General features: G+C 32.7%; 4 protein-coding genes across 4 annotated transcripts; 3 read left to right on the top strand and 1 right to left on the bottom strand.

Moving 5' to 3' along the window:
* The first annotated feature begins 339 nt into the window (after positions 1 to 339).
* Positions 340 to 2109, top strand: LOC100800336 (triacylglycerol lipase 2). Its single transcript, XM_003545880.1, has 6 exons — positions 340 to 402; positions 713 to 856; positions 954 to 994; positions 1127 to 1206; positions 1302 to 1397; positions 1790 to 2109. The coding sequence occupies exons 1-6, from the start codon at positions 340 to 342 to the stop codon at positions 2107 to 2109; spliced, it is 744 nt and encodes a 247-aa protein (XP_003545928.1).
* Positions 2110 to 6235: 4126 nt separating this feature from the next.
* Positions 6236 to 12980, bottom strand: LOC100795206 (style cell-cycle inhibitor 1-B). Its single transcript, XM_041009530.1, has 4 exons — positions 12799 to 12980; positions 12466 to 12594; positions 7397 to 7449; positions 6236 to 6844 (listed from the first exon to the last, which is right to left on the bottom strand). Exons 1-4 carry the CDS (start codon positions 12845 to 12847, stop codon positions 6617 to 6619), a joined length of 459 nt encoding a protein of 152 aa, XP_040865464.1. The 5' UTR covers positions 12848 to 12980; the 3' UTR covers positions 6236 to 6616.
* A 1311-nt stretch (positions 12981 to 14291) lies between these two features.
* Positions 14292 to 20327, top strand: LOC100794678 (transcription termination factor MTEF1, chloroplastic). The gene is made up of 2 exons (XM_006598152.3): positions 14292 to 14666; positions 17067 to 20327. Exons 1-2 carry the CDS (start codon positions 14478 to 14480, stop codon positions 17898 to 17900), a joined length of 1023 nt encoding a protein of 340 aa, XP_006598215.1. The 5' UTR covers positions 14292 to 14477; the 3' UTR covers positions 17901 to 20327.
* Positions 20328 to 22864: 2537 nt separating this feature from the next.
* LOC100799801 (putative Peroxidase 48) lies at positions 22865 to 25962 on the top strand. Its single transcript, XM_003545879.5, has 4 exons — positions 22865 to 23191; positions 23700 to 23897; positions 24647 to 24812; positions 25260 to 25962. Exons 1-4 carry the CDS (start codon positions 22865 to 22867, stop codon positions 25721 to 25723), a joined length of 1155 nt encoding a protein of 384 aa, XP_003545927.1. The 3' UTR covers positions 25724 to 25962.
* The last annotated feature ends 447 nt before the right edge of the window (positions 25963 to 26409 follow it).

Below are 26409 nucleotides of genomic sequence, written 5' to 3'. Positions count from 1 at the left end.
ACACGGATGATACTGATGCTGAAAATAATGACAACACTGTGCCCGAGATAAGTATTTCGATAAGGAACGCAATTTCTTGCTATCCAATGATTCTTCTCAATTAATTTATTCATTCCATTGATACAACAAAATATGAATCCATGATCACATATTATTGTTAAAGTCCCACTCTCATCTCACAATAAAATATCCTTTTGTTTGGAACGCAATTCCGTTAGCCAAAAAAAGTTTAGTTATGTGTTTGATTTTACGAATCTCTAATTTCCCATATGCAGATAACGTTACTTCATCAATAAGTATCAACACTTTCACGAAGGAGAAAGATATTCTCCAACAAGTATGGCAGTTACGTCATGGCATACAGATCACATTAACTTTAACAGGAAAAAGCTATTGGGGGCTGTACCAAAATAATTATCATCCTGACTTATTTTACACGTACAATAAAAAATAACTAGAAAAAATAAAATAATAATTTCATAAAATTAATCTTGCATCATCATTAATTTATTTCTAAATTTTATAATTCATCATTAATATATAAAAAATATAAATAAAAATAATTAATATTAAAAATGATAATTATAGGACTCAATACTTTTAAAGCATGAGGATTAAAACCAAAATTGAAAAAAAGAACTATATCACAAAAAATGTGGTTAAACCTTTTACTTCAAATGAGTGTATATTTAACAATAACTTGAAATTTCAGGGAACTTTAATGGCTTTAGTTGCTTTCTATCAAGGACAAGTGCTGAACAAGTTTAGATCAGCTGCATTACTTAGCCCAATTGCCCATATGAATCAAATGACATCAATACTAACAAAAATTGCTGCTGTTGCATTTCTAGCTAATGTGAGAGATAGGAGAAAATCATTTAGCTGAGCATTAAATATCTATTGAATACAATTTGATTTGATGAAAAATATTTTCCTTTTTCTTAATATAACAGGAAATATGCTGGTTAGGACTCCGCGAATTTGTTCCAAACGGGTAACTGAAAAACCTTAACCTTGGAAATTTACAATCTCTTTCTGCAATGTGTTTGAGTGCACAAAAGTTAACTTCATAAATAAAAGAAGCTTAAAAGAAATGCCAATAGTAGCAATGTTTACTAATGAGCAGGGATGTTGCAGTAAAATTTGCGAAAGACTTCTGCCATATTCTAAACTTGAAGTGCTCAAACCTAATGACACTTTTCGCAGGTGCTATAAATATTACTAAATTTTCAGTTGTATATATTAAACCAGTTCCTGCAGATATTGACATTGTTTTGGTATTACTTACGCTGAAACGTTAGGTCCCAATTGCTGCTTAAATTCGTCCACGATAGATGTCTTTCTTGATCATGAACCACAGCCAACATCAACTAAGAATTTGGTCCATCTATCTCAAAGTAAGTCCACTAGTAACTAGTAAGCAACATTTTTGGTGTGTGTGTGTGTGTGACCAAATGTCATTTGATTTTGAAGTATGCATTTCTGATTGGGAGTACTAGCATGTACATAACTAGATTTAGTTGCACAGGGATATGAAGAGTTTATCAATGATTATATAAGTGATATGTTTTGTTAAGAAAATAAATTTAAATTACCATTAAAAGCAATTTGATGTCAAACTGGAGACAAATGCTACATAAAAACAGATATAAAAGTACATAAACCTATCACATATAAAGTGGGATTTGAAACATCAATATTTGAAACATCCTAATCCAAAGAATTGTATATATTATAGATTATAGATATAGATTTGTTGTTGATGTTTCATGCTATGGATTTGGAGCAGTGATCAGAACAGGAACAATAGCAAAATATGATTATGGTGATCAAGGACAAAATATGCAGCACTATGGACAACCACTTCCTCCTCTTTATGACATGACCGGAATTCCGAATGAATTTCCTCTTTTCCTCAGCTATGGAGGGCAAGATACGCTATCTGATGCAAAGGATGTGCAGGTTTTGCTCAATGACCTCAAAGATCATGATAGGAACAAGCTCGTGGTAATGTTGAACGAAGACTATGCTCACGTTGATTTTGTTATGGGTGTTAATGCTAATCAAATGATCTATGATCCTATGATGGATTTCTTCAAGGTTAATTGATTCTACACTATTGTTAATTGTACTTTAAATAATGCAAATATTTTTTCATCAAGTTAGATTGATAGAATAAGTTACATTTCCTCCATTGCTATATGGTACGAAGCAATGCAGTACGAACTCATTAGGAAAAAACGTGGTTGGATATCATTGGTTAAATATAAATCAAAAATAGAAAAAAAGAAGAAGGAAAGTTTTATAGAAATCACGCTAAAAGTAATCAACACATAACTTTCGTGTATTTCGTTTCGTACCATCCAGTATTTCCCTTCCTCTTTAATCAATCACAATATTCTTTTCTGTTCTCAGTCATAATTTAACACCTAAATAGGGTGTATTGTATTCTAATCCTTCGTCAAATTGGACGTTCATCTAAGCAAACCGTCCTTTTGAACCAAAGATGTTGCTTACTTTTGATTAATGATAATCTATAATTGATATTCTTCACCCAGTATCCACCATCACATGTGATGTGTAAATACTGTTAATTTTGTCTCACAAGTGGTTAAGAGGGAATAAATGTGAGTATACAACTATAAATCTATACTCGTGTTGCTAATGGTTAAATATGTCTGAGAGTGATTAATAGTGTCATGAGATTATTGAAATTGACTAATCTTGCCTTACAAGTGGTTAAAAATAAATAAATATGTATATACAATTATCAAATATATATATATATATATATATATATATATATATATATATATATATACTCGTGACTCTAATGGTTAAACATATCTCACATATGGTTAATAGTGTTATGAAGTTATTGAAATGTCTAATAGTAATTATCTTTACCTAATAAGTGGTTAAGTATGCCAGGTGAAATTTTTTAGCGTAACGTTTGTCATGTTTCTTTTGTCTATCAATGCAATTTTGAAGACTAGGTGTTTAAGATATGTGAATTGTGATTCTATGCTTAAGCCTTTTCTTAATTTTGGTTGCCAATATAGTGATAGTTGAAAGATAACTGTACGATATTGAAGTACTCGACAAGAACAAATTCTGGAATATCTATAATTCCCTGTTCAAGATACTAATACATTGTTTTTTTTTTTTTAATCCAAATGGGTTAAAACAAAAACTAATTATGATAATAAGTTGGTTAAAAAAATATTTACTAAAATAAATGATTTTTGCTACATAGGAACATAGGAGATATCAAGTTGAGTGACACCTTATGCTTTTTATTTATCTTGTGGTAGGAGGCACCACCTTGATATATTTTCGTTCAATTTAGAGTCAATTAAACTAAAGTAAAATATCTATAAAATTAAATTCTTGATTTTAGAGTAATTTATTTCCACCTCAATCAATCATGTTTGTGTTATATTGATGAAGCTACTTATAATAAGTATAAATATATAATTAATCATGAAAAAAGGAATACATCCTATGAGTGACGAAGAATGAAGTAATAAGATATATACTGTTATTTCTTTTGGTAATGAAAAATAAAGTAATAAGAATATGTATTTTAGTATTATTATAATATATTACAAATCATGATAAAAATCCTTATATTTTTTTCTGGTACCCCTTTGTATATGTTATTGTTGTCTGATATTGAATGAAAGTTTTGGCTTTAAAATAATGAATAAATAAAATATTTTTTTTGAGAAAAAAAATCATTTAAACCTCACCTTTTTTATATATAATTTTTGGGTTCATTATCTTTTAGTAAATGACAACTAATTTCCTCAAAAATGATCAAGCAGCAGGCAAGTTAGAAAAAATATAAATAAAAATGATTTCAAGGAATAAAGACAAAAATAGAACTTTCATATAAACTAATAAGGAACATGTTCTATTTTGGGAAGCCTAAAAAGAGATTATTGCAGATTTAGAAGGATAGAACAGGTTGAAAAATTAAAATTCCTTCCATCTAAACGAGCATACGGCCATTTAGAATACAAGCTTTGAACGAATATAGTTAATTTTTTGTTTTGTCTTTATTTCATGCACTTCACCAAAAGAATGCAAGCTTTGAATTTCTTAAAAGTTAATTGCTAATGCTAAACTTTTTTTTAAAATCCATTTCTACACAATTCTTTCAAGTATCCCAATGACATGTTTTTTAGGCTTCAATTTATTTATATTATATGTTTGTGCTATAATAAAGGAAATTCATTTAGTCATAATATTATTTTATCTGAAATATTATTATTATTATTATTATTATTATTATTATTATTATTATTATTTATTCGAAAGAATCTAACAAAGAGATTTATAATAACTCATATCCTACTTAATCAACTGAGTTAAACTCTTGTGATAAAATACATTATTTTATTAAGCAAATATATTTTTAATATAAAAAAAATTAAAATTACAGTTGTAATAGTATGTCAATTATTGTTTAACTTTTCATTATATGATTATATTTCATGGTAAACTTTATAATTATAATATATTTTTCATTTTTTACTTACATTTTATAATCTTAATTAAAAATTGAAATAAAGATCAACAAAATACATATGAATGAAAACAGAAAACAAGTGAGTTTATTTAAATTTACTTTTTTTAAAAAAAGTATATTTTTCAATAAAATAAGCAATTTCCTTTTTTTGTTTATAATCCAAAATGATATTCTGTGTTGATAACTTGGTTGATGTTAAATTGACTGAAAATGTCGAAACTAAATATCTAACAAGATGAAATATATCAAGATAATATCTCCTACATTTTTACGTGACAAAAATTACTTATTTTGATAAATACTTTTTATCGGATCCATTATGATAATTAGTTTTTATTTTGCATCCATTTTGGAAAAAAAGCCCTAATACATCCCTCTCGGTTAAGTGAGACGAAGATGAATTTTGCGTGGACAATGTGGTGGTATTGGTATACAAATACTAGAGAAAGTAAATAATGACTTTGAGGAGTTCGATTCATTTTGCCATTAAAGATGATCAATATTTAAGCCTTTCCCATCCCATCCCAAGAAAATGGAAAGTACCTTAGTTCGTGGAAAAAATATATATGAATAAGCAAGCACTACCTGCTCTTTTATAATCTCGTTAGTTTTCAAACCAGTGGTTAATAGGTTTCAGTAAATTAGGCTGAATAATGGTTCTTAATAGATTAAAGACAAAGTACAAAAAAAATTAGTGTTTTTAAGAGTTTAAATATATTTTTATTCCTAATAAATATTTAATTTTTATATTTATTAATAAATTTTTATTTTATATGAAGTCCCTAATAAAATAATTTTATTTTTGATTCTTGATATTTTTTTCAGTCCATAATAATTTATCAAATTTAGTGTTTGTTTCCTGGTAAATTTTCTTATTTATAATTAGTTGAGATTAAAATAAAATTCGCTAAGAAGATAAATATATCCTTATTTTCTCACTTTTCTGTCCACCCTTGATTTTAATTAAAATACTGCATATGCTTAATAGACTTTAAACGAAGACAAATATATCTTTATTTCTCACTTTACACATCAAATTTATGTTATTATGGAATTATGTCAAATGTGTTGGTATAGATAATTTTGTATATGCAGTATGACTACATCACATGTTATCTTACATGGTGCATTTTATATCCTAAAAGAAAGAAAATATTAAAGGTTTCAAAAACAGAGGTGCATATTTGATATTCTTTACGCACACTTTGAGGGGTGGATTTCATGGGTACAAACAGAAGATAACCTTTTCCTCTTAGGCACACAAGATTATGAATATCCAAGTTTAAACAAGATTATGTATAGAATATTAGGCATGTACATCTATTATTCTACTAACATCAGTTTAGTTTACTCTAAGCCTTTGTTTAAATGGGGACATAGAGATAATATGAAAAAAAATGAAGAGAAAAAAAAAAGTTTTCCTTCTTGTGGATAAACAGAAGAGAAAAATAAAAAAAATAAAGATCACAAATTGTGATTATGTTCGAGACCATTTTTCGTCGTTCGTATTTATGTCATTTTAAACACACATTACATGTTTGGTTAACCATTCTGAGCATACCTTTAGGTGGGATGCTAAACTGAATGTATTTTTTGGAAAGGATGCAACAATTATCCAAACATGCAATAAGTGGGGTAGGGGGATTCACAAATCTCAGTTTGAGTATAAGGTAGTAAAAAAAATTGTAAGGATAACAATAGTTGGGAAAAAGAGATTATAGGAAAAAATTGTACCCTCGTTACAATGATACACAACAGGTTCATAGATGAGCTGGTATAAATCTTTCAGTAATTAGTAAAAACAGCCCTACTTTTATCCATCATCCAGAATCAGTCACATTGAGTAAACTAATCCCCTAAGATTTTTGTTTTAACTCACCTGTTCTCTGTTCTAGTATCATTTTTCCATATAGCACCTCAAACAACTAATTCTTGAAATTTGATGCAGATTGTCATTTACACAGATAAAAAAAAAAAGAAAAAAAACATCTATACTTACTGTTTCAAGCTTGTGGTTAGAAAGCAAGGCTAATCAAAAGCTCTATAGAGAACGGATCAAGATGAGCGCTCTTATGTCTAAAGCTACTTCTTGATATTCCAGTTATGGGATGTGCGAGGTCCAGTTGCAATGCCTTCATAGTAATTTGAATCAAGCTTTCCTTTGTTCCAGGCTTTGACGAAATCAGAAAACAACAAGCGCGCTGACTCAGCCAAAAGATCAGAGAAAAACACATTCTTCTCTTCTTTTAGCCAGGTAGCAAACTCATTGTTCTTCGCAAAATAGTCATCATTTGACAATTCTTGGAATTCCTACATTCAAAAGAACAAGATGAACAGTAAATATCAACAAACCAATAGATAAATAATATAAAAAATTACTTCTAACAACTAAAAGTACATAACTAGATCAATATATATCAACAAGATATCGGGCCTTTTAAAGGAATGCCGTGGCATGCATAGATGGGAATGGTCCATCTTAAAAGTTTTCAATTATTTTGATAATTATACAGTAGCAACAAGAAAAAGTCTTCAAAATATGGGAAACAAACATTATTGGGCTGTTGGACATTGCAGCATAAACTATTTGTTTTATTTTTTCTACATTATTTTTCTGTAGTAAAATAAAAGCATTCCTCACCCATATCAACGAATTTTGTAGAAAAAACAATGCTGTTAAATGTGGGGATGAAGAACAAAATTAAATAAAAATTTAAAAGATACAATTGTCGAAGAGAAAAGCATGAATGCAAAAAAGGAAAAAAAGAAGAAAGGAAAATGATCTGACCCAGATATAGCATGACAGTAATACAAGGTTATTTTGCATGTAGCATAATTAATAATATTGGAAATATAACTTACCATATGGTCATCACCTTTGCTATGTTTGCTTCTGTGCTTATCTTTCAACTTCCCTGAGATAACAACAGAATGTAGATTTATTTTCCCATGAAAAGAATCCCATTTGATAGAAGAGAGTAAATTAACCAGAACTCTAGTTCAGTGAACAACAAACAAACAACACTAAACAAAGTTAATGCTCATCAAATATAATATTAAGCAATGATGAATAGAAAATTCATAATAGAGAGGAAGCACATAAACATCTCTACTTCACCTGTGTTACAAAAATAATATCGAACTAATTTGGAAAGAAAATCTTTCAAAGGAAAATTTCTAGTTTTCTTTCTATTCACCAAGGGAGAAATTGTTATATGGAAAATTACCAAGCTATGAGAAAAAAATTTAGCCAAAATTAGTATTTTTAAAAATTGAAGCATTTTCAATAAAAGATGAAGTACCATACAACAATCAGCAGAGCCATTGATAACAGCAGTTTGTGAGTTGTGACAGAAGACAGTAAAATGTTAACCACAATTGTAAGCAACAGAAGCAGGTAATTAGTATTTTGAGTTTGCTTGACTTTTGCATTTTGAAGAGCATTTTCAGTAGACAATCACACCAAATAATGGAAGTTGTAGATAAACTTTCCACAACAAGTTTCCCTCAAAAGAAGAACATTTGAGGATTATCCATTACTTAGTAAATTTGCCAACTTAACCTCAAGCACTTACAATATTGATGTAGGACAAGCCAAACAGAATATGGTAGGAAGAAAGATCTTGGAGAGGCTTAGAAATAATAGGGATATGGAACAAGTAGGAGAGAGGGATAAAAGTCGAATCAAAAAACAATTTCAATCATAAATTTAGTTTTGAAAACTATTTCCCTAAGAGCAATGGTTAATAGATTGATAAATAGAAAGTTTCTATTTGAAACCATGGCAGTTAATGCATTGATAACATTAAATGTTAAACACTCTTAAAAAAGACTTTTCACTTTATATATCTTAAGCATTGCCCTGAGGATAATGTTATGAATTATAGATTTAACAACAGCAGAGAAAGTCCAAATAGATATCAAGCAATCCTAATTATTATACATTGTAGAAAAAAATGTTTTTCACTATGAATGATTGATTTCAAAATTCAAAGAGAGATAAATAGGGATTTAGATCAATAGTTGTACACTAATCTAGGCTTAAAAATCAGGGGAGATCCCTTAACTTGCCGTGAACTAAAAAAGGAAAGAATACACAACAGATCCTTAAACAATAAAAGGAATATTCTCCTAACTATACAATCAGAATCAATCTGATAATTCTGTTTAATGCTGGAAATCTGGAGTTAATCTCCTAAAACTAAGACCCAATCACCAACAAACATCAATATTGGGAAAACGAAAATCTACCAATCCCATGATGCTACCCTATTTACAATATATCCCTAACCCATGCAAATATGACATTCCATAATCCTAATAGTATTGTCAACATCCCATCATTATGGCTTTTAATTATATAGTCAATAAAAAAATATATCATCAACATTGCCAAAGAGAAAGATGGGAAAAAGTAGCGAATAGAATTTGTAGTGAAATGGCATAGGATAGTGGGTCTGGGGAGATTATCAACATCCAGGGGAGAGATGCATGGCTAAGAGCTGATCAGCAGGAGCTTTCATAGGAAGAGAATTCCCTATTTCCACCTTGAGGGCAAGGTGGAATTTCAAGGGGGAAGTATTGTCAGGATGTATAATGTGGAGGGCTGAATCAGGACAGCTGTTAGTTAGTTAGTCCATAAGTTATTTAGTGAGAATAGTTAGTTAGTTAGTGAGTTAGAGGAGTTTGGTTAGATAAATAAGGAAATCAGATTGGGGAGGGTATTCGACAAATCAGATTAGGGAGTGGGAGGAAAGATCCTTATTCAATTCTCCACTTTGTGTTCAGTTTTCCATAGTAAAATTCTACTCTTTTTGATTCTTTCCACCTAGGTTCCATCTTATTTTCTGAGTTCCTATCAGGTAGTGATGTGTTATGCCTATACTTTGCCCTGTTACTAATACTATAGGAAATCGAACATGTGGGGTAGTCATGATAATAAGAAATACTCTCATTGTCCAAGACCCCAAGAAGTAAGCCTACATGAATTCACATTCATTTAAATTGGGTCTCCTTTGAGCTATGTTACAGAGCTGGAGTATTAGTAAGACAGCTTTTCCTATTCATACACCTATATATAAGAAAAGAAAGATGCCTAAAATAGATTTTAAATTTAAATACAAAATATTGGCATGCCTGCTAGACTAGAACATCGACGATTTCAGCAAATAAAAAATTAGTCTCCATATCCTCTTGCTTCCTAATCGAACTGGCTTAGTTTACAATTCTCAATACCCTCCAAATCATGCTGACTACAGACAAACCCTTTCCTTTCCTTGTTCCTCTAATTAGAAATATTCCTTTAAGTAGAGATATGGACCTAATCTCTTAGATAGACTATCACATCCTAAGGTACTTTGAAGGCAACATTACTGACACAATAATACAAGGTTAATGTTACCATTCTTGGAATGTCTAGGTTACATATGCTTATAATCTTATCATATTCAGTTTCTTCAAGATTTAAAACTAATAGTCCCACCAAGGTGGAACTTGGTTATCCAATCCAGACAATCAGCACTTAAATATGCATGTATCATGTCCTGCAGCCACTACAGTTAAGCAACAACAATAAAATCCTTTATTCCACTAGATGAAGTTGGCTACATAAGTTTAAGACCAAATTATTTACCATAAGATTCCTCTTAACAACTTCTCCCAATGTCCTTCCTGGTCTCTCACTTCCTATTTCCATATGACTAAAAACCATGCTGTCTACTCTACTCATTGCTGCTTCCAATGACCTGTGTATGTGTCCAAATCATTTTAACTGGTTTTCTGTCATTTTTTTTTTCTCAATCAGGGCTACAACAATATCTCCTTGTTTTTCTTGTGTGGCCATATCATCTTAACATTCTCATTTCTACCTTCTTCCCCCCGCCCCCCCTCTTATTCTGCCTTTAAAGCCCAACATTCACAACCCTAAAATTAGACAACAACAACAACAACAACAACGCCTTATCCCACTAGGTGGGGTCGGCTACATGGATCAACTTCCGCCATAATGTTCTATCAAGTACCATACTTCTATCCAAACCATTAATTTCGAGATCCTTTTTGATAACCTTTCTTATAGTCTTTTTGGGTCTTTCTCTGCCTCGAATTGTTTGTCTTCTCTCCATCTGGTCTACTCTCCTCACTACAGAGTCTACCGGTCTTCTCTCTACATGCCCAAACCACCTAAGTCTATTTTCCACCATCTTCTCTACAATAGGCGCTACTCCAACCCTCTCTCTAATAGCTTCGTTTCTAATTTTATCCTGTCGAGTCTTACCACACACCCACCGCAACATCCTCATCTCCGCTACACCTACTTTATTCTCATGTTGGCTCTTGACCGTCCAACATTCTGTTCCGTACAAAATCGCCGGTCTTACCGCAGTCCGATAAAACTTTCCCTTTAGCTTGATCGGTACCTTTGCATCACATAACACCCCTGATGCTTTTCTCCATTTCATCCATCCTGCTTGAATGCGATGATTCACATCCCCTTCAATTTCCCCATCATCCTGTATTACAGACCCAAGATATTTAAACCGTGTGACTTGAGGGATAATATGGTCTCCTATTTTCACCTCTGAGTTAGAAACCCTCCTTCTTTTGTTGAACTTACATTCCATATACTCCGATTTGCTTCTGCTTAGGCGAAAGCCATGTGTTTCTAGAGCTCGTCTCCAAGTTTCCAACCTCTCATTCAACTCCTCCCTCGACTCTCCAAGGAGGACTATGTCATCTGCAAAAAGCATGCATCTCGGCGCTATCTCTTGGATTTGTTCCGTGAGGACATCCAGGATTAAGGTAAAAAGGTAGGGGCTAAGGGTTGACCCTTGATGTAAACCAATTGTGATGGGAAAATCGTCTGACTCTCCACCCTGTGTCCTAACACTAGTCGATACCCTATCATACATATCTTGGATAGCTCGAATATATGCAACCCTAACCCCTTTCTTCTCTAGAGCTTTCCACAAAATCTCTCTAGGCACTCTATCATACGCTTTCTCCAAGTCAATAAAAATCAAGTGCAAGTCTTGTTGGGCCATGCGATATTGCTCCATCACCCGCCGTAATAAATAAATCGCTTCCATGGTCGACCTTCCCGGCATGAAACCAAATTGATTCTCAGTAACTTGAGTCTCCTTTCTTAATCTCCGTTCGATCACTCTTTCCCATAATTTCATGGTATGACTCATGAGCTTGATTCCCCTATAATTTGCACAATTTTGTATATCCCCCTTGTTCTTATAGATTGGCACTAACGTGCTTCTCCTCCATTCCTCCGGCATGCGTTTTGACCTCATAATTTCGTTAAAGAGTTCGGTGAGCCATTCAAGACCTCTATCTCCAAGAGTTTTCCACACTTCAATAGGTATGTTGTCTGGCCCCACCGCCTTACCATTACTCATTCTTTTCAACGCTTCCTTTACTTCCTGTTTCTGAATCCGACGATAGTACTTATAGTTCCGGTCCTCTTCTCTTGTGTCTAGACTGCTAGAGTCATATCCATATTCATCATTAAATAAGTTGTGGAAATACGCCTTCCACCTTTCCTTGATATCTTTTTCATGCACTAAGACTTTGCCTTCTTCATCCTTAACACACTTTACTTGATCCAAATCTCTAGTCTTCCTCTCTCTACCCTTAGCAAGCCTATATATAGATCTTTCTCCGTCCCTGGTTCCTAGAGCTTGGTATAGTCCGTCAAAAGCTTGGGCTCTTGCCTCACTCACCGTCTTTTTGGTTTCATTTCTAGCTATCTTATACTTATCCCAAGTTTCAGAATTTCTACACCTAGACCACTCCTTGAAACACTCCTTTTTTACTCTAACTTTGCTCTGAACATTTTCATTCCACCACCACGATTCTTTACCCCTAGGTCCAAAACCTCTAAAATTAGACAAATATAAAAAATAAAAGATACAAACCCCACTCACCCTTATCAGAATTATTTTCTTTGGAATGCTGGTGAGATTTCTTGTCCTTCCTTTTCTCCTTCTTTTCCCTTTTCCGCTTCTTCCTTTCCTCATCCTCTACCGTTCTCTGCCTCTTGCTTCTCTTCTCATCTGTCAATTAACCCCACAATCATTAACAAACTATAATAATAACAATAACGGTTCGCACACACAAACATACACAGAAAAATGGGTAAAAAATCCAATTTTTTTTCTTCTTCTCCATCTTCTTCACTATTTTGCAAAACCCATGAATCAAATTTTGTTCCAACCCCAAAACTTAGTTTGGTTTTGCATAGAGGGAAAGTGAAGTACCTTCACGTTGGGAGGGTGAAGCTCGTTTCGATTTTCTATCGCTTCCCATGATTGATGATTGTTTTTGTAAACCAAAATGCTCACAATGACACTCCAAACCTTATTCTCGACATTTTTATTTGTTCATCGTGTTTGGTTTTTTGTTTCGCGAAGAAACAAGAACGTAGTTTAAATTAACGCGAATTTACGTATGGTTTGAGAAAATGTTCTTTTTTATGTGATTTTTAAGATTTCTTTTATAAAATAATAGTAATTTTTTAAATATATAGTAAATTTTTATGTACCCAAAAAAAACATAGTAAATTTTAGGCAAGTATTTAACTTTAAATAATACCTTTATGTTTAAAATTTTTTAATGTTGATTTTATTTAAAATTAAAATAATTCCAATAACAATATAATGTTTGTTGGGCTTTCAGGGGATAATAGCCATAATTTTTGGTGAATTGCATAAAGAACATATAGACTAAAAGCCTCTCTGTTTCATACCTGCAACATATCATGTAGTTTCATTTTATGGATTATCATTTATCTCCAAAGGATTTGAGAAAATTATTTACATCAATAAATTTGTTTGATTTCAATTAAAAATTATTATTATTTAAATATTGTTGTAGATTAATTCATATTTAAATACTCATAATTTTACACTAATACAAACTATTAAAACAAAATACGTTTTTATGTATTTAATTTGTTTTTTTAAATAATTAGATCACTTAAATATATGTATTTTCATAAATATTTAACTAAATTATATTTATGTTAAGTATTTAAATATATAATTTTTCTTAAATGCTATTCTACATAAATTCTATTTTTTATAATTTAATTTATATAAATTAGTGAACTTAAAAAATTAAAACAAATAAAACAGATAATTTTTAAATAAAAAACAAACAAAATAATTTTTTCTCTAAATAAACAAAACCAAATAAAATCAAATAAATAAACAAATAAAACCCAAAAAAGCATTTAATTTTTAAATAATTTATTTTACATAAACAAAAACAAAATAACTCCAATAAATAAAAACAAAAAAATAGTTAATTTTTAAATTAAAAAAAAAACAAAATAAGTAACAATTTAAAAAAAACAAAAATAAAAAACTCAAATAAATAATTAAAAAAGCATCTTACCACATTAATTGTAGAGAAATCATATAATAAGGTGCTTTAGAAAAAAAAAATATAACACGTTATAAAATTAGTTCATCAAGAATTGATTTCATAACTTAAAACAAAAATATATAATACAAATGACAAAATGAGTTTGAAAATATATATAACTTAAAACAAAAATATATAATAGAAGTGAGAAATGGGTTTGAAAATATATACATGATCAATATCATGTAAGTAATTTTTATTTTATATTATTTGGATAAATTTTTTTTTTATTTGTATTAAAAATTCGTCATTTGTGTGTAAGACGATGGATTTTTCCAAATGTATGGATGTAGAAGTGTACAGAAAGACTAGGACCCCACAAGAGGGTCACACGCAAGATTTCTCTCTATCTTCTCATCCACCATTTCTCCAATTGGAAGCACACGCCAACGATCCTATTGCTCTACTATTTTCACCACTATTCAGTGTTGTTCATAGCCATACCATTCCACACCACAACCCTTCTTCTTCTACCTTGCTTTTCCTATTATCTATCCATTGAGACCCCCAAATGGCCTCTGCCACTGCCACCACTCTCTTCACCCCTAACCCCATGTTTTCAACTGAACACCACTCTCTCTCTCCATCTCCAACCATTCCCAAATCCTTTACTGGCCTCTGCAAGCCCTTCCATTCAAGGGTTCCCACTTCCATCCCCTTCTTCCACTGCAGAAGACCCAAGTTCTTTGTCAGGGCCACAGTGAGTGTTTCTGCCTCACCCTCTTCTCCCATTGCTGTAATTTTTTTTTTTATTTTTTATTTTTATGGTTTGTTAGAAGCTGCCAAATTGTGCCTGAGAATACTCAAGTTTTGATTTTTGTTGCTGGGTCTATGGTCAATGATTCTCAAGATTCGGTTTTTCTTTCTGGGTCTATGCTTATTTGTGTAATGAACTTGCTGGTTGTCCTTGACATGGTTGGGAGGTGTTTTTAGATTTGGGTGTTACTGTTTAATGAATTCTATTGTGTCCTTTGCCCCTTGAATGGATATATATTTTATTTTATTTTAATTGGGAGGCTTTTTGTTTGTGCAAACTTTTGTTGCCTTTTACGTTGTCAAGGTGTATCACCAAAGTAGAAATTGCTGGTAATGTTATATGAAGTTCGGATGGTATTCAGCAGAGGGAAAGTTCTGTAATATTTAGGATTTAGTTGTCTTTTGATTGAAAATTTAGTTTAAGTTGTTACATGGTTTTGGCTATTGGTTATATTTTAAACAACGTAGTTACTTGTTACTTAGAAGTGAAGTACTGAGTGTTGTCTATTTTGTGTGCATTTGGTAGTTGTTAAAGACCTCATTTTAATCTGCTTGATGATTCCCGTGCTTCAGGGTAGATTCATGGTACCTACGGTCTTTTGTGAATTGGAATTGTGTTACGGTGTGTTTGGTTAAGATTTTAGCTAGCACAAAGGGGAAAAGTTGGAATTCCAATTTACCCTTCATGTTTTTGAATAGTGTTTATAGGATGCTTATTCATCCCTTTTTGCTCAATTTCTGTTCGAATTGATCAGAATCTAATACAATCAAGCTCTTGGTTTTTTACATGGTACTCTTAGCCAAGTTGTCAAACTCAAGAGTTTATGTAAACTTTTGGAGGGTTGGTAAACTCAACTTGTAAATTTGAAAGAGTTTACCTTATACCAAAATAATATTAAAAGATACATAGTCATAGTATACAAATCAAATATAATACTATAAAATAATACAAAAACCAACACTTGAACTTCATAATAGAGACAAAATATTCTACATTTAATAATAACAAATAGAAAAACTAATTATTAATTGACAAAGACAAAATAAAGTAACAGAGAAGAGGGTTGCTGGCCTTTTGGTTTGGACATGCAGATTTCAGTTTTAATAATGTATGAAGGCAGTCATGATTCAAGGCACATCTCCTCTAGCTTTCATTTACATGCAGGTTAGAAGGCTGTGGTTGGTCTTTTTCTGGTTTCTGGCTTCTGTTTGTGGCTGGCCGTGTCCTTTCTTAGGTTGCAGGCTTCCTGTTGTGGCCTTGTGGGCTTTGTGATGTGGGTGTCACAGATGGTTGTCCTTTTGTAAATTGATGGTGTTATAGATCTGGGTCATGGTTGGTGGCTGGTCAAAGGAGAATGGTTGGTGTTGCAAGGTGGTTGATGGTGGCCAAGGTCATTGGAGGAATGGTTGATGGGCTGAGCAACACTCGAATGCAATTGCAGGTCACAATGGGTCTCGTGGGTTTTGAGTGACTTAGGTTTCAGAACAAAACAAAAGGAAGCTACACTTAAACACAGTTGTTTTGTTGGGTTTTGAGTGATGTTTTGCTGCATTGCTATGTACTTGTGAACTTGACCCTAAACTAGCAAGTTTATACGAGTTCTTGCAAGTTCATTCAAGTTTGCAGCCAAGCGAGTTTGCAAGCATTCTGGTTGATAGGAAACAACATAAACTCGTACGAGTATACGATTTAAAACTGAGTTTAACAGCCAAACTTCTCCTTGGAATGGGGGATGGTTTTTTATGTGCACTGTTTTGTTCAACTTGTTTTTCTTTTCTACTTTCGATTGCCTTTAAAAGACTTTCCAAAGATTGTTATAGAAAGTGGAACTTGCTGATGGAATCAAGGATAGGAAACAAATGTAGCTTTAGCCTAAACACTAAATTTATAGGGGAATAAAAATCTTGATCAATGGTTCAGTTAGGGAATTGGTTGTCTAATTTTGCATTCATAGAACATCCTATTGATATTTGCAAATCATAAACTGTATGACGAAAGAATTACTTTTAGTGATACTACTATCATAGTGTTGAATTTGGGAAAACTTTCTCCCTGGTTTAACCTCTAATATGCATATTATTTTCATTCTATCTTTCATATAGTTATAGTAAGATTCATTTGAATGGAGAAATTTTTTTTGACATGTGCTGTTTTTTATTGGGAGTCTGTATGGTACACTTTGGTGTGTCAATAATACACTTTCTTTGGTCTTTTTATCTCCTGTACATGCACATTAATTTCATCTTTTCAGTTAGAGAATGGACTATTAGCTTGCATATCAAATTGTTCATTAATGAATAATATCAACATCTTGAAAATTCCTGTGCTTCTGCTGTACTACAGGTTATAAAGTGGAGATGTCCAAAGCAAACTATCCCTCCCAATGATACCGGTTTTCAAAAGAAACTCCTGTATCTGGAATCCATCGGTATTGACTCTTTCTTGCTTATTGAAAACCATCCAACAGTGATCACAACCTCTCTTGCTGACATAAGATCCACCGTGGAGTACATTACCTCCTTGGATTTCACTGCAATTGAGTTTCGGCGTATGGTTGGCATGTGCCCCGAGATTCTGACCACCCAAGTCTCAGACCTCATACCTGTCTTCACCTTCCTTCATCGTGAGGTTCATGTGCCTGGCTCGGATATTAAGCGTGTAATAAATCGTCGTCCCAGGTTGCTTGTCAGCAGTGTTAGTAAGCGACTTCGTCCTACCCTGTACTTCCTCCAAAGTATTGGCATAGAAGAGGTAAACAAGCACACTGACTTGCTATCATGTAGTGTTGAGGAAAAGTTCATGCCCAGGATTGATTACTTTGAGAATATTGGGTTTTCTCGCCGTGATGCAACTTCAATGTTCCGAAGATTTCCTCAGCTATTTTGTTATAGTATTAAAAATAACTTGGAGCCTAAATACAGTTACTTTGTGGTGGAGATGGGGAGAGATCTGAAGGAGCTGAAAGAATTCCCACAGTATTTCTCATTTAGCCTAGAGAATAGGATTAAGCCTAGGCATAAACAGTGTGTAGAAATGGGGGTGTGTTTTCCTCTCCCTGCCTTGTTAAAAACAAGTGAAGTGAAATTTCAAAGTAGATTAGACGTATGTGTAAATTCTTCAACCCCCTTGAAAACATCCCCTCTGTGGTCTGCTGGCTGTGATGTTTATGACGTATAGAATAACATTTGCATTGTATATTTAATTGCTTTTGTGAATTTCTAAACCAGCCATTAGGTGCTTTTGGCCTTTCACTATGGAAAAGTTAATCAGTCATGAGCCATCCCTTCCAAGCCCTTGTTTGTATTATGTGTGAAACGAAGCTTTGCATGATTTCCAAAGCAAACAAATTTAGCTAGCTTTGGCCATAACTCGTTTCTAATGAGATAGTAGTACAAACGGACTCTAACAAGTTGGAATATTGGTGGTAAGTGGAACTTGGATGCTAAACTTGAATAGCAATTTTCTTTAGATTTCCTGATAACTGTTGCAATTTTTCAGGAACAATAGTGACAGCTCTTGACTATCCACATAATATATTAACTTTCATATTTGTGCTTCTGTTTAGAAACAATGTCCACTGGGTCTGCTTTGCTTTGGTACTGTGACATGCCAAGTTTAAGAAGAGGGATCAGTCAAAGTGATCTCAAATAGAAGTTCTAGGCTTGCACTCAATAGCCATGATTGGTTGCTAATGGTGCTGCAAATTTTGGTACACAAAAATGAATATTGACATGTAGAAGCGGGAGATGTACATTACTAGGTCAAGAAAATAGATGTGTTCCATCAACATTAAGATAGTGAGGTAATATTCCACCTTGACTTCTGATGTTCCAAAAATATGATTTTCAAATACAATTGTTAATATAAACTAGTTTAATAACCCATGCCCTGGGGAAGTTTATAATCTACAAATTTATATGCTATAATTTTTTAACATATTTTTTTATTATTCTTAATTTATAAAACATATGTTACTATATATTATATAAATATTTACAAAAATTAATGTTTATTCAAGAATTGATTGAGTTCACTTTCTTGGTTCCCTTTCATCCTCCAAAATCCTTTGAGATTAAAAAGGGTTGATTGGTTCCCTCCAGTTTGTGCCTTCATTAAGTACAACATTGATGGTGCTGTGCCTGGCTCCCCGAGTCATGCGACTTGTGGAGGTTTTTATTGAGATAGTAGTGGTGCCTTTGTAAAGGGTTTTTCTTCTTATATTGGAATTAAAACTGCTTTATATGATGAATTGTGTGCGGTGATGACTGCCATTGAATATGTTCATATTGTTGGCTGGTTGAAGTTTTGGGTGCAATGTGATTAAAAGCTGATGATTGTTGCTCTCTCATCATCTACCATCGTTCCTTGGGATATTTGTTCCATGTGGAAGCAACGCACGTCCTTGTGTTCTCAAATGATTTTTCGTTTCTCGCACCATCTATCTATAGTATAAGTTGATATTTAATTTGCTTCTCTAAGGTATACTCATATATATATATATATATATATGTAATTTTCATACATTGTGTGCATAATTAAGTTTAATTCATTAGTATTTATTAGCCATCGGGGATCTTTCTGAAAGGAAAAAAGAGCTATTTGTTGTTGGCTTCATCTGGCACGAGCGTGTCAAGTCCCCTATTCCACTATTAGGCTTATGCAAATCTTGCATGGGCATGCCAAGCCCCTTATTTCTTGATTAGGCTGTTGACGCATCTAGCACGGGCATGCCATCCATGCACACGAGCGTGTCATTAAGCTTATGAGTTATTTCCTTATTTTGTATGTTTTTAGTGTCTTTGGGCCTAAACAAATTTTAGGTCATGTCTTTAGCTTAGAAAAACTTTATAAAAGGGCTCCGACTTTGAGTATTGACAACTTAGGAGAGTTTTGGAGTTTTCTTAACTTTTCTCTTCTTCGATCGGTATTCCTTCTTTCTCTTTTATGTTTTCTTTAGGATTGTTCATGACTATGTGTGAGTAGTTCTCTTTGTTTTGGGATTAAGTCATAGTCATTGACAATTATTTTATGTTAATTTAATTTCTTTGAGGTTTTTTGTATTTCGTCTTCTAATTCTTTGGGATTCCCAATGTCCTCTCCAACTCCATTTTCCTCATTTCTTCATTCAACTCTTGTCATCGTGCTATCTAGCACAATCAATTATCTCTCTCTTGATTTCCTACTTCTACAACTCTTGTCGAAAAGCTTTATCGACGTGAACTAACATTGGTGTCTAAACATTGTTGTCAAAGTCACTTGGCACAAACTCACACTAGAAAGTGAATAGTAAATCAAATGAGAAAAAAATTGTTTTTTTAAATAGCAAACCACGAGTCTCTTGAAAGGAATGTGAAGAAAAGAAAAGCAAGTGTTGTCTTCTAATGAGTGTCCAAAGGTATTTAAATTTATGTAGGAAACAGTGGAAAAAGATAGTGTCTATTGATTTTAGTCCAACATGATCTCTTTCCACCATCGCCTATGTGAATTCAGATGTATCTGGAAGCTCATTAGAAGGTAATGTTCGTTTTCTATCTTGATCATGTTACTTTTAAGAGACCCATTTGTTTTACTATTTAAAAGATAAAAAAAATTCATTTTATTCACCATTCACTTTTTAGGGTTTGAGTTTGCACCAAGTGGTTTCTCCCAACAATGTTTTGACGTTGATGTCAATCGTGTCGATAAAGCATTTTGGCAAGAATTGGAGAAGGAGGATACCAGGAAAGAGATAATCGGCAATAAAATGGCACGACGACAAAATCTAGAAAAAATGAGAGGAAAATGGCGTTGGAGAGAACATTAAGAATCCCAATGCAAATACTAGAAGGGATCTCGTTTCGAGAACCAGCTTTAGTGCCTTGGAATCAAAATCAAATAAGAAGTAACTCAGTTGATACACATTAACATATTTGGTTGCCACAACTCAAATTGATGGCATATAACCTTTTACTCAAACTAACAGTAACAAGGATCAAGTGTTCATACTAGTTAATGGATATAATTATTTTGAACAACTAAATAATCATTCTTTTGTGTCTTTATTTTTAAATTACCTCTCCAAATTGTTTTGCAAGAGGAAGAGGCTGTAATTATTTTGAACAAATTACTTTTATACATACACACAAAAACTTTTATACGACAATGACAAAATTGAGGTAGCTAGAGATATGATCCATTATAATCCCCAAACATACTAGTAAAACTCAACACACACAAAGTTCATAGTATGTAATTGTTCCTAAACATTGCTTTAAGGAACTCGGATTGTGGTTGTGAGGAAGCCTTGTAATCTTATAACTCGATTGTGTAGAATTTTATATTTATTTGTTGAGTTTGAGACTCACCCTCCAAAAATACTTAGGATCAAGAGTCCAAGAAAAATTTAATGTTATGTATCAAGTCATACATTAATGTTAATTTTAATATCAATTTTTCCAAGAGTGTGGTGTTATTTTCCAAACCCTAGAAATGCCATCCAACATCGCTTATTCAAAAGATGCGAAGTTTTAAAGTTCCGTATAAGCAATATACGTGTCAATCTCATGACACCATTCTATTGTATTGTACTAACAGTACATGGTGGTAGAGAGAATAAATTTCGTCTTCCCTTTAAATGTTTGCCTAACCTACCCCATGAACCAGCCAATTAATTTAAAATAAATAAACAAATGTTTGAATACATTAAGGAAGAATTATATTTACTTCAAATTTTGTTTTCAGAATTCACATACCTACAAATTCTACAAGACCTTACTTTCAGGAGGAGAGGAAAAATATTTTTCATGACTTCTTTTTAAAATTCATGGACATTATTGAGTTCAAAGCTCCACTAAGTAGAGAAAATACCATGAAACAATGATATATTTTACTTCGACGCATCATAAGTTGAAAACATAGTGACATCATGAACCAAACAAAATTGACAAGAAACAATCTCATGTTGTGTTAATGTAGGTGTAAATCATAATGGACCCAGTAAGAGTTGGAAAGTCTGCCTAAATTCCATCATATATATATAGTTAAATACAGAGTCTACAGTAACAATCACAATAAAAACTATGATAGGACAAAAATTGTAAAACGAGGAAACACTCTTAATGAAGCATCTTATGCACTTGTACCATGTTGTTTAGACACATTTTTTAAGTAACTCAAAACTTTGTGGATCACCCATAAATCAAGATTTGAGGACAAAATGGAATATGAAGTATAACATAACATGAACCATGATCGGCAAACAAAACAATAAACAAGCGGTTGTATTTTACAAGGAAATATTAGAATCTAATCAAACCTGAATACGAGGAACCTCGATCGAGCTAAGAACTGCAAGCACAATAATAAAGCTGAGATGAATTCATGATAAAGGTTGGATTAATGAAGAGAGGAAAATTTTAATATATTGTGCATGGAGAATACTCTTATTTATACACTTTGTACCTGTTCAAGAAGAGTTGTATCTGTTCCGTGTCATTTTTATCAAAAGTCACATCTTTTCAAGTAAATAATGTCTATTCAATGAAGAGTTGCAACTTTTCGCTTTGTACCTTATATATATTTTTTAATTTTTTTTATGGATAAAAGTATTTTTTTTTGGTTAAATATGTTTTTCATCCATAATAAATATCAAATTTTTGTGTTTGTTTTCTAATTAATTTTTGTTTTTTTTGAATTTCTAATAAAATAAAATTTTTATTTTTTATCCTTGATATTTTATGGTAGTCTCTGATAAATTAAATTTTTTTTTTATTCCTAATAAATTAATAAATTTTATGTTTATTTCGTGAACATGATAAATATTTCTTATTTGTTACTAATACATATTAGAATAAATAAACATAAAATTTATTAATTTATTAGGGATTAAAAATAAGTATTAATGAATAAAAATAAAATTACTATTTTACGAAAAAATCATTGTAAAACAAAAATTTATTAAAAATTAAAAACATTTAAGCGTTAATTTTTACTTTCAAATTCATTCCACCTTCATGAAACTCCTCATCAGAACACAGGCCCAAGCCCAATGCCACTCTCTGCCTATAACCAAATAACTAATCAGCAACTAACATAACTTCCTTGCTTCCCGCTTCTTTTCCCTCTCTTCTCTGCACCAAAGATTCTGCAGAAAGCAACCAAAAATGCGAAGCTGCATCAACCTCTGGATCGTGGCGGCACTCGTCATCCCCGTGCTCCTCACTCTCAGAAGCCCTCGAGGCGAAACCCAAACCCAAACCCAAACCACTTCTTCTTTCTCCGATTCTTCTACCTTCTCCGTGAAGCTTGCGAACTCATTTCCATTCAACCAAAGGATCCGAGATGGGTCGAATCTCGAATACGACTTCTACATGGATACGTGTCCCCAAGCGGAGGGTGTTGTTCGTTCGGCGCTCACTCGCATCTACTTCGACCACAGGGACGTTGCACCTGCTCTTCTTCGTCTCTTCTTCCACGATTGCTTCATCGAGGTCCTTCTTTTTTCTTTTGTTGGGTTGCTTGTTTTTTGATAAAATTTTGTGTTTTGTGTTGAAACAGAAAATGGGGTGTTTTTTGTTTTTCCGTTTCTTGGTCTCAAGACCGTGAATTTGGAGTCTTTGTTGTGTTTATTCAAATGGGTGTTTCTTGATTACTTGGGTTTTTCTTTTGGTTTTTTTAGCTTTTCTTGATTCGTTATTCGTCTCTGCTTTTTGTACTTGGAATATGAATCATGAATATCCTAAATTTCGATCATGATCTTGTGCTATTGTATAGATCGTTGATTTTCACTTTTTCTTTATAGAGAATTTTGATTTGTGTAAAAACCCTTATACTGTCAATTAGTTAGAAAATAATTTAGATAAGTAATTATTAAGAAGGTTAATAATCGTACCATACATGTTAATTTTTGATTGGATGACATTTTGATTAAACTGTTTTCTATGCATGTAAACGATCTCTTATTGACTTTATGTTGCATTTGGGGTGTTGATGAATCAGGGGTGTGATGCTTCGTTGCTGTTGGATGAGAACAATGGTGATAGAAACCTTTCCGTGGAGAAGCAGGCCGTGCCGAATCAGACATTGAGAGGTTTTGACAAAATTGACTTGATCAAGGAAGAGGTGGAGCAAGCATGTCCCGGGGTTGTGTCTTGTGCTGACATACTTGCTCTTGCAGCAAGAGATTCCATTGTTTTGGTACATATTTCTTTGTTTCCAATTAACTTGGGTCTATACCGTATCTTGAGTTTCAGTTTATGTTGATAGTTTAGGATTTGTTATTCTGATTGTAGTATGATAGCAGATAGAGTTTTTGGATGTTAAATTGAAGATCTGAATTCTGATGCATTTTGACTTTAATTGCAAGTTTGGAACACTTGTAATGCATTGCTTGGTCCTGCTTCTCTATCCTGAAACTTATTAGCCATCAAAATAATATACCAAAATGTAAAACAATAGTGATGTTTTCATAATATTTCTGGAATAGTTTATACTTAATTACTTTTGTTTTTCTTTTCTGAAATACCATCTTTTACTAGCCAGAGAGTGATGGTAAGTTGTTCCTTTTCATGATATCTTTCTCACCCGTTTGTTGTATTAGTAAAGCCAGTTATAAACAAGTTTACTAAATTGTTTGAATTCAACTTTGTTTATATTCTCTTTCCTACAACTGCTTGTTGGTTTGTTGCAAGTTTGTCTTGACTTGTTTGCTTTCTCTCTCTTAATGTCACTTTTGTGCTTGTTCAATCATGTGTCTAGATAGATATTATCCATGTCCTGGATAAGATAAGCAAGTGCATAATTTTTCCTTGAATTCAGGCATATTGATATTATGATTTGGGGCAGCCAAGTCTTCAAGAATATTCACTTTTGCTGTATGTATATCACACTTCATAGAAGTTCAGCATCATTGTACTTATGATATTTTTTGTGGATCTCCATTGTAGGCTGGTGGACCTTTCTATCCAGTTTTAACAGGCAGAAGGGATAGCCATCAATCATTTTTCGAGGAAGCAACTGATCAGATTCCCAGACCTGATGATAACGTTACACGCACACTTAATCTCTTCAATCTCAGAGGATTTAATGCAAGAGAAACAGTCAGCCTTCTTGGTACTCACTCAATACATTTCTTGTATCAGTCTAAATGTATTTTTTGTCCCTTTGTTTTTCATCTAGTTCCCCATTCTTAATAAGTTGTAATCTAGTCCTCATCATTTTTTTGTTACTTCCTTTATATAGTCTCACAGTCTCACTATTATTTCTTTTGTTTATTTTGTCCACTAAGCGTTGGTTTTGCTTGCATTTTGGTCACTCCAAATATTATTAGGAGACCAAATGAAAATTTATTATCAGTAGGATAAAAAAGTAAGCAAAGCCTACAATTAATGTCATGTGATCCATAAAGTCTTTTGATCATTAACCGGCCAGATTGCATGGTGGGATCTATGTAGCCGACTTCACCTAGTAGGATAAGGATTTTGTTGTTATTGTTGTTTTCCATTTCTATTGGTTTTCAATGTCATCATCCATGAATAGAATCTGACTAATGGTGTGAAGGAGGACACAACATTGGCAAAATCGGTTGTGACTTCATTCAGCAAAGGCTGTACAACTTTCAAGGCACAGGACAGCCAGACCCCAGCATCCCCCTTGATTTCCTTCGTCAGATGAGGCTAAACTGCCCAGATAGCAAGAACAGCAGCACAAGTGTAGACGAGTTTACGATCTCCAAAATGGGGATGTCATACATGCAAGCACTCTCATCTTCAGTTTCATCAGGAGCATCATTTGACACTCACTACTACCAGAGCCTGCTAAGAGGAAGAGGGCTTCTTTTCGCCGATCAGCAGCTGATGGCCGAGGAGAAAACCGCTAGATTGGTCTCTGCTTATGCTTCAGATGATGGATCAACCTTTCGCATGGACTTTGCCAGGGTCATGTTGAAAATGTCTAACCTTGATGTTCTCACTGGACTTCAAGGCCAGGTTCGAGTCAATTGCTCACTACCTGTGTCTTCTTAAGAGTGAGTATCTATGTTCCTTCTGTTTTGGCAGTTCAGATGTTTCATTGTTTTCTACACTTTGGTATATCAAATTTGATTCCTAACAGAGAATATATACATTTGAGGCTAGTTTTGGTTATGTAAAGTGGCGGTGAGTTACAAAACTTATGGATTTCGGTCACGTATAAAATCTTTAGCTTGTAGAAATGTTCTTTCATTTCCTACTATATACAAAAAAAGAAGAAATCCCTACTATCATTGGTTCATCTAGATGTATGAGTTGTGTTGCATGAATACTATCAGTCTATCAACTATATATAAAATTAAGAGTTATAACTTTGATTCATACCAATTCAAATAGATTATACGAGACTAAAAATTGTTTCTAACACTTTATTGAATTTATTGAAAATTAGAAACTTTTCACTTCTCATCTGAAAAATCTCAATCATAATTTTTAATAAATTTAAACTAATAAAAAATAAAAAATGTAATGGGAATAATGTATTACGGACACTTAACATATTTTATATATAAACATAAAAGTAAATTATATCGACATCCCATAAAAATTTTAGACCATATATACTCTTCATTCTTTTGTCCTTGCATAAACTTTATTAACTAATTGAAAAACATTACACTGCCATTCTTTATACACTAACCTCATCAATTGAAAAAATTACATTATGTACTCCTATAAAT

Source organism: Glycine max, chromosome 15, assembly GCF_000004515.6.
Source record: "Glycine max cultivar Williams 82 chromosome 15, Glycine_max_v4.0, whole genome shotgun sequence".
Taxonomy (NCBI): domain Eukaryota; kingdom Viridiplantae; phylum Streptophyta; class Magnoliopsida; order Fabales; family Fabaceae; genus Glycine; species Glycine max.
This window is presented reverse-complemented; position numbering and strand designations above follow the sequence as displayed.